The sequence below is a fragment of the Galleria mellonella genome, unplaced genomic scaffold, assembly GCF_026898425.1.
Source record: "Galleria mellonella isolate WM207_F2 unplaced genomic scaffold, CSIRO_AGI_GalMel_v1 utg21, whole genome shotgun sequence".
Classification (NCBI taxonomy): Eukaryota; Metazoa; Arthropoda; class Insecta; order Lepidoptera; family Pyralidae; genus Galleria; species Galleria mellonella.
The window spans coordinates 2632025-2644113 of record NW_026442037.1 but is presented as its reverse complement, the minus strand read 5'-3'; the positions used below and the strand labels follow the sequence as shown (position 1 = coordinate 2644113).

The 12089-nt window shown below is 33.1% G+C and overlaps 1 protein-coding gene and 1 pseudogene across 1 annotated transcript; both read left to right on the top strand.

Annotated features, from left to right (window-relative positions):
• Nucleotides 1-1110: 1110 nt before the first annotated feature.
• On the top strand, nucleotides 1111-4409 carry LOC116413203 (uncharacterized; annotated as a pseudogene).
• Nucleotides 4410-7193: 2784 nt separating this feature from the next.
• On the top strand, nucleotides 7194-11143 carry LOC113513062 (uncharacterized). Its single transcript, XM_031910981.2, has 5 exons — nucleotides 7194-7348; nucleotides 7956-8132; nucleotides 9076-9193; nucleotides 10523-10605; nucleotides 10930-11143. Exons 1-5 carry the CDS (start codon nucleotides 7286-7288, stop codon nucleotides 10951-10953), a joined length of 465 nt encoding a protein of 154 aa, XP_031766841.1. The 5' UTR covers nucleotides 7194-7285; the 3' UTR covers nucleotides 10954-11143.
• The last annotated feature ends 946 nt before the right edge of the window (nucleotides 11144-12089 follow it).

The following is a 12089-nucleotide window of genomic DNA, read 5'->3' as shown; positions in this document are numbered from 1 at the left end:
TCATATTGTCAATCGTATTCTACAAAATAGAAAACATGATCTTCCTAAATATCAAATATTTTGTACCGAATGTGTCGAATTTGTGGTCGAGCAGTAAGTCGTTATAATGACGACTTGAATTTACATAAAATGTACCTTATGACTTTATTCACGCAATGCTGCTAATAAGAATAAATAGATGGAATGAGTTTGTTATAGGCGTAATCGTAATATAGAAATACAAGAAACCGAGATATATTTTTGAGACCGGGATATATTTACTGATCTGGATGAAAGTAGCCTATATTCTTCTCCATACCATATTGTACGTGTATACCAAATAACATGATGATTGGTTAAGCCGTCGCTATAAAGAAACAAACAAACTTACATACATACATTCATATCTAACTTGCTTCACAAACAAACTTATTTTTACATTCATAATATCAGTAAGGATTAACGATCTTCGTGGCGCAGTAGAAGGAACGTCGCTTTATGTAAATAAGGTCTTAAATTCGATTCCCGGTCGGGCCAATTTAGAAAACGAATCTTTCTGAATTGGCTCTTGTCTGCGTTGTTTAGTTCTTCATTATTATTAATTATATCAGCCCCAAATGTCTACTGATAGACTTCCCCATAAGGAAAATTATGTCGGTAGTCGCCACGATTGACGGCCGAGTTGGCAACCGCAGTTAGTCTTTGGTGATGTTTTATAAACCTGCTGCTCATCTCTCGACCATTAAGTTCACACAATCGCCTCTTACGATACCCACGGAAAAAGATAGGGTGGCCCATTCTATGCCGGGACCATGCGACAGTAGTTCCTTATACTACAGGCTGTCCTAGCTCGAGGACTAGGCTATCGGTATGATTGTGTAGCGCTTATTACCATTATGTACTGAAAACATTTTGTTGACAAATTAATGTTCTATTTTCATACGCGCATTCATATTTCGCGGGCAATTTCACTGAATAAGTGCTAAATATGTCTATATTTAACATGGACAGTAAATGGCTGAACTAATAATGATGATTATGAATTGAAATACTTAAAATATTAGATACATTTTTCAGATTACATTGCAAGGTTGACTGAAGTTTCTATATAAAGGGACGATGATGGAGTCAAGTTGTATTATATTTCGAAATTTCAAAATATACTTATATTTGTTACATAAGTAATAAATTAATAATAGTAAAAATGCATTTTATATTCACTATTGTTGTTATTTCTATAGCTCTCGCTTGTGTTAAAGTAAGTAACTACAAGATCATTATATATATATATATATATATATATATATATATATATATATATATATATATATATATATATATATATATATATAAGCACTTTTAAATCGTTATTCCCTTTTAAATCTCTCTTAACATCATGTGTATTTATTTACATGTGCAATTATACTTTTGTTTAATATTCAAAATTAATTTAATAACATTGTGATCCGAGATATTATAATTTAATACTGTACAATGTCACAAAAATTTACAATAAAATTGTCAATAAATAACAATATAATGTATTTATATTTTTTTTTATACAACTTAGAATGGCAAACAAGCTGACGGCCCACCTGATGGAAAGTGGTAACCGTCGCCTATAGACATGTGCAGTACTATGGACATAACAGAGTATACTGTTTCGCCCATGATACCCCCATACGTTGCCATTCCTGAGGATTCAGGTGTTATTCCTCAGTACCCAGTAAATTCACGCCATATCCATCATATCATGGGCGAAACAGTATATTCTGTTGTCCACAATACTGCTCATGTCTATAGGTGAAGGTTACCACTTTCCATCAGGTGGGCCGTCAGCTTGTTTGCCGTTCTAAGTTGTATAAAAAAAAAAGATATAAAGAATTTTTGAATTGGGGACCGGTAGACAGCAGAGGTCGCCAGTTCGGGGGCCGACCACATACTCTTTTTTTGTTGCAGTATCCAGCCGTAGGACCTTCCTAATGCTCCTCAAATATTGCGTCTAAACTGCGCCCACCATGTACCCTCTTGTATAGGCACTCCGTCACCCGTACCCAATAGCGAGGACGGGATGCCTTAAATACTGTACCGCGAACCATTAAAAAAAAAATTAGAACACTATCCCTATTTTGACAATAATTCTTTTAGTCACTATTATCAGCGTCAGCAGCTCACTACAGTTCGTTGCTGGACATAGGCCTACCATGCACATGCGCCACTTTGCACGTTCCTGTGTTTTAGGTTTTCCAGCAATTTTGCGGAAATCATTGCGCCATTATATAGCTAGGGGATGATTTGTATATGCTTGCACAGATCCCCACTCCAGAACACATTTGTAATAATAAATATTTCGCTATTTTTGTTAATCATATGTATTTTATAACTATAGGGAAGCCCGAGTAATATTAATATGGGTGGATTCGCCCAATTGTTCCTGGGCCACGTCATGGAATGCAATGAAGAGTTCAAGATACCCAGGATCAAGTTGTCGGAGATGAAAACAGACGACATCGGGGACATTGACCCTTGTCTATTTGCGTGCGTTTTTAGAAACACTGGATTGGTTGGTATTGGTTGTTCTTTTTAACCGACTTTAAAAAGAAGGGGTTCTCAGTTTGGCTGTATTTTTTATGTTTGTTACCCCATAACTTTGTCAATTATAAACCGATTTATAAATTACTTTAGTTATTTAAAAGGATATACTTACAGATTGGGTTTATAGAAATTTTATCTAAATCGGCTCAGTAATTTAATACTTAAATGAAAATAATTGGTTTTGCTACAATTGAAGATTTTTTTAAAATAAAATCTTAAATTATTTATTAAATATGTAAATTATAAACAAAAAAATACATATGATATAAAATATAAGCTTTGTTATGATGAGTCGATAAAAGATACGCCAGTTGTCAAAATACTTGATCATAAAGTTAGTTTTATTTAAAGCCATAACAATAGAGACCTTTCTAGAATTGACGCTTCCTTCATATATTTAGATCTTGTGGTATTAACAGGTAGATGATTCATCAACAAATTTTATACGGGTTGTTTAAATAAACTAGAAATGCCTAATATCCGATATCTATATATTCAGTTTTTCTGGACATTGATAACCACCCATTGCGGGGGGGAAAGGGATTGTTAGTAATGAGGTCTAATAGCCCCGTTGCTAGCAATTGATCCTCTCAGGTCGACCTCCACGCGGTTCCCCCTAGAAACCATCATGTTTAATTCTTGTCGAATTCATCATGGTGGGCCAACTGACCTGCATTGATTCTCACCTATCATCTGTCACTGGTGCCTCGTCGATGTATACCGATAGCGCGGGCGGGGTGACCATTCCATTTTCATCTATTAAAGAAAAAAACCGCCCATTGCGATATCTCTTATACTTTTCGGACATCTATATTCGTTACCAGCGGATTTTTTTTTGCAAAGTTATATAACCCTTCTTTGCATACTGGTGGAAATTTCCATCATAACATTGAATGCCTAAAACTTATATAAAAGACGAAGTTCACTTTAACTTGGTTGTGTCTTGATAATTTTTTAATGTCCATTACAGGAAAAAAAAACATAGCCGTCAAATTTATTGCTTTAACCATTTTTCCTTTAATTTTAAACATGAATTATATCACTTTGATTTCACCAATAAAAACAAAATCATGCAAAGAAGGGATATTTTTTTTTTATTTACAAATCGATTCTGTTAGAGGTCAACGTTTAGCGTAACGGTTGCAAGAGAATGCGTTTGAGACATTTTCTGATGTGTGCACAAGTATAAATAAATAAGTAAATATTATATACTGGATTTAATCAAGAAATTTTAGATGGCATAATAAATAACCAGGGATGTTCATATTCTTCATGATGAATAATTAATTTTTTCATTCTCATAAAACAATGATTTTCATTATATATCTGAATTTTATGTGTAGATATTTTTTTATAATATTGTTATATATTATTAAACCTTAATTTAAACTCGGAAAATTATATTTTATTTTATGCTGCCAATGTTTTATTATAATATTTTCAGTTAGACGACAAGGGTATGTACAATCCGGAGGTCAACGACGAACTCAAATAATAATCAAGAAATTTGATGGCATAATATATATATATATATATATGATTTTGTTTTTTTTTTTATAAGATAGCAAATAAGTTTTTTGATTAAAATAAATATTTACATATAATAAATTATATATATATATATTTTTTTTTTTTTTGAAAGTTTTAGTTTTTTTAGTAAGTCCTTAGTTTCCCTAACTCTTTTAAAATGATAATTATTTCGATTTTCTCTATATTTTGGTGCGTAACTCAATATTTAATTTTTCGTTTTTTATATAGTGAACGATAAAAGTGTATCTGATGGAGCCAAAGGCTGTGAGAGAGCTGTGATGGTGCTATACTGCTTACACGAGTAAGTTTGCTTTGACTGTACATCAAAGTCATTGACATCTTTATTTTTTTTTATGCAACTTAGAATGGCAATCAAGCTGACGGCCCATGATGGAAAGTGGTAACCATCGCCTATAGACATGAGTAGTACCATGGACATAACAGAGTATACTATTTCGCCCCTGATACTTCCCATGCGTTGCCATTCCTGAGGACTCAGTTGTTATTCCTCTGTACCCTGTAAATTCATTGCCATATACCACCCTTCAACCCGAAACACAGCCATGCAAACACAACTGATTCACCAAAATTTTAAAATACTCTTTACTCTATGTTTTAGAAAAGTAGTTTAGCGAGTTCGTCGGAGGTACAGACAGCTGTTGATCACCAAGACGCAAGGCGTACCAAGCCATTCTTCATTAGACGTAATTGCTGAATAAAAAATATGAGTGCTTAACGTACGAGAAAATGTTTCATTTACCCACTAACCTCAACTTTGTATTTAACCTTTTATATATAAGATAAAGAAGATGTTGCAGTGTGGTCCTGGTATAAAATGGGCGATGGCTTCCTTTCTTAAGGGGACTTAATGGTCAAGTGATAGGCAGCAGCGTGCCTTTTAAAGACTCACTAAAAGCCTAACCGTGGTTGCCACCTCGCCTCGCCACACTGATGTTCAATGATGTACAAGATCTGATGTTCAATGATCTTGATTGAACATCAGTGTTCAATGATGTACTAGATGAAATTGAAGTCATTAGCTATATTATTTTAGAGGGAGGTTCTACTATTTCAACTGAATGTTCACTGAAAAAACATTGGCCGGATAATAATATGGTACCTCATCATCTTTCTATCCTTACTCCAAGTATACAAATAATATAGATATATGGATAGGAAAATTAATACTATACTTAGATATATAATTGAAAATTGTGTTTCACAAATAAACCGACTTCAATTGGCAAACCAGAATTGTCTTGAAAAAATTGTTTTCGACAATAAGACCGCCTTACTGGTCTTATACAACTGTATCGTTAACATTTATTAATTATCTTGCTTATTCCTTATAATGTATAATGAAAATAAAGTATACTTTTTCACTCAAATCAGTGTTTTATTTTTATTATTTATACAACTTAGAATGGCAAACAAGCTGACGGCCCACCTGATGGAAAGTAGTAACCGTCGCCTATAGACATAAGCAGTGCCGTGGACATAACAGGGTATACTGTTTCTCCCATGATACCCCCCATGTGTTGCCATCGCTGAGGACTCAGGTGTTATTCCTCTGTACCCTGTAAATTCACGCCATATCCCACCCTTCAAATCGAAACACAGCCATGTAAACACAACTGTTGCACGGTAGAAACACGAATGCGACAGAGGTACCCAAGCAATCGACTTTTATACAAAGTCCCATACACATTACATCACAAAAAAAAATATAATTTATACGGAATTCTCGGTGCTTGAGTCCGACTCGCACTTGACTAGTTTTTTTTTTATTTTCCAAGCTATATGGGTGGTACATTACTACTTCGGGTTCCTAACTCTTCGGACTATCTGTCACCTTGGTCCTTCAACGAATATGCTCATTTCGAATTTAATCACGTCGCTGTTAGATTTAGTACATAGAAATCGAAATACGAAAAGGCCAAAACATAGGTACATCTTTGTTAACCTTGCTAGCATTATATACATGAACGTGACTTTATTTTTGACCTTAACGGGTATTAAGCGTATTGGTAGCATATTGATTAGTTTTAATAGAAAATTTTGGAAGCAGTAAGTACTTGTGTTGGAGAAGGACATAAAATATTTCTAATTCACGCGAACAAAGTCACGGTAATAGCTAGTAAAGATTTAGAAGCTTTTAAGTGTATAATATACCTACAGTATAATAAATAAATAAAATAGTAAATTATTTAAGATAATTATGTTATTTATCATATTAATTATGTAGAATGAGCTCCCTGCCGAAGTTTTCCCTGAATACTATAGTATTAGGTTTTCAAAATGGATATATTAAAGTTTTTTTCAGGGTCGAGAATTCGCACGTGACACCACTAGTGTTGTAGGCGTCCATATGCTACAGTAACCATTTACAATAGACGGGCTGTATGCTTGTTTGCCACCTTTGTATAATATATATTATATAGTATTAAATTCGTATATTATATAGGTATAATATCTATATATTAGTTCGATAACGTATGTATTAAATATTGATTATTTATTACGTAATATCCTAAATTACGAACACGATTTAAATTAAAGTAGTTATCCGATTAGTGTCAGAGATACCGAGGTTAGCAAAGTCCTTTTTTCCGCCATCTTTATCCAGAGAACCCCAATATATAGATATCGATGTGGTATCGAGCCATTGGTAAACTATGACAAATTTTAACACTTACATATTGTTATTTCATGCGTGTAATTTGAATGTAGAATAGATAATTTTGTCATGAATTTTATAAAAAAAAGTACGATTACGATGCTGTTATAAAATGACAGCACTTACTTATTGTTATTTTACAGCAAAATATTGGTATTTCATGGGGATAATTTGTATTGAATCGTTTCGTTTGTAATCATCCATTTTGGTGTGCTACCGAATCTAATGCCACCAAAACTAACAGCAGCATCATTGGGATCACTAACACAAAAACACATTTCCTGATAACCCAACCCAAGGTCGGGAAATACAACAATTGTGAAATTAGCTATGCATCAAATTTAGCTAGATCATTCCTCGTGTTCACTATAAAATCAGTAGACATTTGTAGTGGTCATCACTTCGCATTAGTTCTTTGAATGTTAACATTTAAATAAATAAGGTCAACATTAAATAACACAATAAATAGATTTTTATTGGTAACAATACATTGATATCAGAACTATGTATAGATATTTGTTGTACCTCACTTTGTTTATATACGTACATGTAGTAAAAAGCAATGCTGTAAGTATATTAAAACAATTGATTGCAAAAATGTGTATAATTTTTAAAATTGTTATTTATTGTTATCAGAAATCATAAATCATCACTTGCTTCTATGTTAACATACCACCCATTTTTATAATTTTTCTTCATGCTAAATAGTTGGTTTAGGGACAATGTAGTCTTTGTTTTAGGCGTCACCAATTTAGTCATTGAAACTGCTAGAGAGATATCGAGAGCATCAGCTAAAAGCATCAGATAAGTCGTATGAAAGGTCAGTGACCTTAGACACTCGTCTCCCTCTGCCTACAAGGGACTTAGCGTGAAGATAGATATGTACGACGACGGCGGCTCTCCATCATCATGCCTAATTATTTCTTTACTTTTAAGTCAATCTATACAGTCGTTTGTTACTCATCTTCTCATGGGCTTACTGAGTTTGTTTCCTTGTCACCTTAACGGCTTAACCATTAATTATTAAATTTGGTATATATATGAGATGGAGAAGAAAATAGGCTAATTTTATCCCAATCAGCAAACATATCCTGGTCGGGCAGACGAAGTCGTGGGTAGGAGCTAGTAATAAACAATGCATTAAATGGTTTTTGGTATTTTTTTCTTTCCCCAGGCAATAACTCCAGCACAGAAAGCAATGATACAATCGAAGCTGTTATCAAGTGGACTGGAATGCATCAAAGATCACCCGCTTTCAATCTCTGACATATCAACACTGAGGAAGAAAATGATTCCCAACAATAAAAATGCTAGATGTTTTGCAAATTGCTTGTTCAAGAAAACTGGTATTGTAAGTAATTTCTAGAATTATAAAATGGTTTTGAATATTAATGTAGCAAACTGCAAACTTATCAATATTGGGTAATTTTGCAATAAGGTCATTCATTTCTATTTAAGAACTGCGCTTTTGACGCTGGAGCTCTTCCCACCCACTACGATTTTCAGTCTCTTTACCTCTTGATACGAGTCGACACTAACTTTTCCTCAATCTGTCTGATATAACTATGCCTTGGTCTCCCTTTCCATTCTATCTTACCTTCTATTATGGTGTTCACAAGTTCGTCGTATCGTATCAAGTGTCTTGACGTTTTCTCCCTTCTGATAAGATAGTACATATAAATCTACAAATGATTCTAAAACGTCCCCGAGCGAAATTCATGATGAAGCTAATCTAGGAAAATCACTTTCCTACTTTGGTTCGAAGTTTTCCGTAATATATAGGTGATAAACAAGTATACAACTCGACTGATGCTAAAAAGTTATTGTAGCCTTTGTACGCCCACAACAAACTTACCACAACAACTTGAAGAATCTTTAATACGCCTTTATTAAGGAACCACAAATTATAGTCTGTAAAGAAAATCTGGGGTTTGTTTTCTTACAAAATATATTTTAATGAATGATGGATGTATTATTAATGGAATAGTAACTCCGCTTACGCTATCGGTATGATAGATGATAGATGCGGCTGAAAGCATGTTAGTTAGTCAGTATCGTGACGAATTTCACAACGTTTAGCCACGATAGTTTCCAGAGAGAACTGCGTGGAGATCGACCTAAATATACCCTATATTACTAGCAATGGGGTTGTTAGACCTTATTACTAACAATCTTTTTCCCACCACAAAATAGGGTTAAATAAGAAGAGGAATTTTCAGCTTGAGGATTTAATAATATATAATTATGGGTATTTCAGGATTTTATTGTATATATTTACTTTTAATTATCCTCAGATGGACGATATGGGAAAACTTAATCCTACAGGAGCTCACGATAGTGCCGTAAAGATATTCAAAAATAGTGAGGAGCATTTGAGCAAAGTCGATGGTATTATTGAGGAGTGTTCTTTTGGTAAGTCGTTATTGCAAATACAAGAACACTACATTATGAATTAATTTTTAGACTTTCAGATTTCAGTTTATGGTTTTTAAGGGACGGGAATTAAAGTATGACGATTATGATAATTTACCTAAGACATCTTGATGTTTCGATCAGGTTATATTGGCCAGTGTCACAAGTAGCCGGATATAGTGCTAAACGGAGACATGACGGCGTGAGAATTTTCTTCATAGAACTGTAGTTTTTTTTTACACTTATTTTGAGTATATACAATTATAGAAAAGAGTTTTATGAGTGTAACAGAATATATATTTTATAAGTTTTACCAGAGGGAGACTTTGTACAAAAGTCGTTTGTTTGGATACCTCTGTCCCATTCGTGTTTCAACCGTAAAGCAGTTGTGTTTGTATGGCTGTATTTCATTTTGAAGGGTGGGATATGGCGTGAATTTACAGGGTACAGAGGAATAATACCTGAATCCTCAGGAATGGTTACGCATGGGGGGGTATCATGGGCGAAACAGTATACTCTGTTATGTCCATGGTACTGCTTATGTCTTTGAGCGACGGTTTTCGCTTTCCATCAAGTGGGCCGTCAGCTTGTTTGCCATTTTAAGTTGTTTAAAAAAAAGTTATTTATTTATTAGACTTTAATACACCTAGAAAGTGTAATATGTATTTTGAAATCTTCAGACCTGAGCAGACTTATTCTACGTTTGTATTTTTCTCTTTCAAGTTTGTATATTATGTTCCCATTTCGATTGTAAGATATTACAGCAAAACAGTTAATTACATATTATTATCAAGCTAATGGTAATTCTTCTTCAATTCTTTTCATAAAATTTATTGTAGACTTTTTTTTTATACCACAAAGGTGGAAAACAAGCATACAGCCCGTCTGACGGTTAACAATTACTGCAGCCCATGGACGCCTCCAACACCAGGGCTGTCACATGTGCGTTGCTGACCCTAAAAACATCTTAATATACTCTTTTTGAAGAACCCTACACTGTAGTTTCTAGGAAAAACCTCGGTAGGGAGTTCATTCCACAGCCTTAGCGTTCATGGGAGAACATTCCTCTGAAACCGCACTGTATGCAAACATTTAAGTTCTAGCATGTGAGCATGAATTCCCTGTCGATGGCGAGCGGTGCGATGATAAAAGTTGACTCTATAATCACCTTTTCAAACGATTCTTCTAAACAAAATCCGTTATACAAGCGTCCTTTTAGTAGGACCACTTTTGTAATTACCAAAATCGCAATACCCTTATTTTTTGAAGAAACAAAAATTACTAGCCACATTACTGTTATATGTTTTAACTTTTAATTAAATCTTTCAGTTAATGATCAAAGTACTGGCGACGATATGGATTGCGAGAGAGCCAAAATGGTATTCGAATGTTTGGTGCAACATGCTCCTAAAGTGAGTTTATTATGTATTGTAATTCTGTATATATATACAATCAGTACTCAAAATATTTTTTTATTTAAATATACTTGTTTACGAGCACTAATAAATTGTAAATTTTTTATGAATGCATATTTTATGTGCTAAGTAAAGATAATCTACCTGTATCAAATTTCATTAAATTTGCGCAATAGTTTTTACGTGAAAGAGTAACCAACATGGCTGAATGATTTATACATCCATTATTAAAAAAAAAAACATATTTATTGTTTTAATAGGATTGCTAAATATATTCTTCCTTTTCTAATTAGATATAATATTTTTTTTTTTATTTTACAGTTCGATCTGGATATCGACTTTTAACGCCTTCGAAGAACGTGATTTTTATTTTTGGAAAAAGAAAATAATGTATATAAAAGTGCTTCCTATATATTGCTATACAGGAGCTGGTGTACAAGTACATAATAAAATATTCAATTCATTTCAAATTATATGCGAATGCTAGCTATGATGCGACCTTTTGGCAATCCATCTGGTTAATGTCTTAGGATAGCGGACCCTTTTTGTAAATTAATAATTGTAATATATAAATTTTAAGTTACATTTTTGTTTTATTTAAAACCAATAAGAAAACGTCAAAGATTAAGCTACATGGACAAATCATAACACTTTTCAACCAACTTCAAAAAGAAGGGGTAACTCGTAACTCCATCATTTGTAAACCGATTTGAAAAATTATTTCTTTTGTATGAAAGGATATACTTACAGATAAAATTTCATATAATATGGAGTCACATAGATATCAACATCGATTCAGTATTTTAGATTTTTTTTATCAAAATAAGTGATTTTGTCACATTTGAAATAAATGTTTTTTGTAGGACAGCATCTTTAAATATTATGCGTTGGTAAATAATTGTGTTTTCCTAATAAAATTCATCGATAGTTCTCTATATCATATCATATGAACGATAATTTTTTTTTTATAAAATAAGTATCATGAATATGTATTATTAGTATATATATGTATTATTATATACAAATATGTATATATTTTGATTTTAATTATATGAGTTACTTTGCATATATGTCAATATATTTATTACTTCTTAATAGAAACAACTATACTGTTTCCTTCTATTATTGTACGCATACTGCCCGCTGGTAATTAATGCTCCTTTCCACTCAGGGTTTGCTGGAAGAGAATTCTTACAGAGTTACGCTCGCCTGTTGTACTTATTATTGTGTTATTTAATATAAATTATATGTTTGTAATTTTTGTGTACAATAAAGAATAAATAAATAAATAAATGGACCAAGAGCATGTAAATTATATTCCACGACATCACTCACGCGTTGCCATTTCTAAGAACTATGGTGTTATGCCTGCGTACTTTGTAATTTCACTAACATACTCTCCCATTTAGGGAGGAAGGGATTGTTAGTAATGGGGTCTTGACAGCCCCATTGCTAGCAATATACCCTGTCATGTCGATCTC

What these genes read in the sequence shown, in the direction of transcription:
- LOC113513062 (XM_031910981.2), top strand. Translation starts at nt 7,286, where the DNA reads ATGTATAGATATTTGTTGTACCTCACTTTGTTTATATACGTACATGTA. An exon ending in TGTTCAAGAAAACTGGTATT is followed by an intron (nt 8,133 to 9,075) that starts GTAAGTAATTTC and finishes AATTATCCTCAG; the next exon opens with ATGGACGATATGGGAAAACT. An exon ending in TGGTGCAACATGCTCCTAAA is followed by an intron (nt 10,606 to 10,929) that starts GTGAGTTTATTA and finishes TTTATTTTACAG; the next exon opens with TTCGATCTGGATATCGACTT.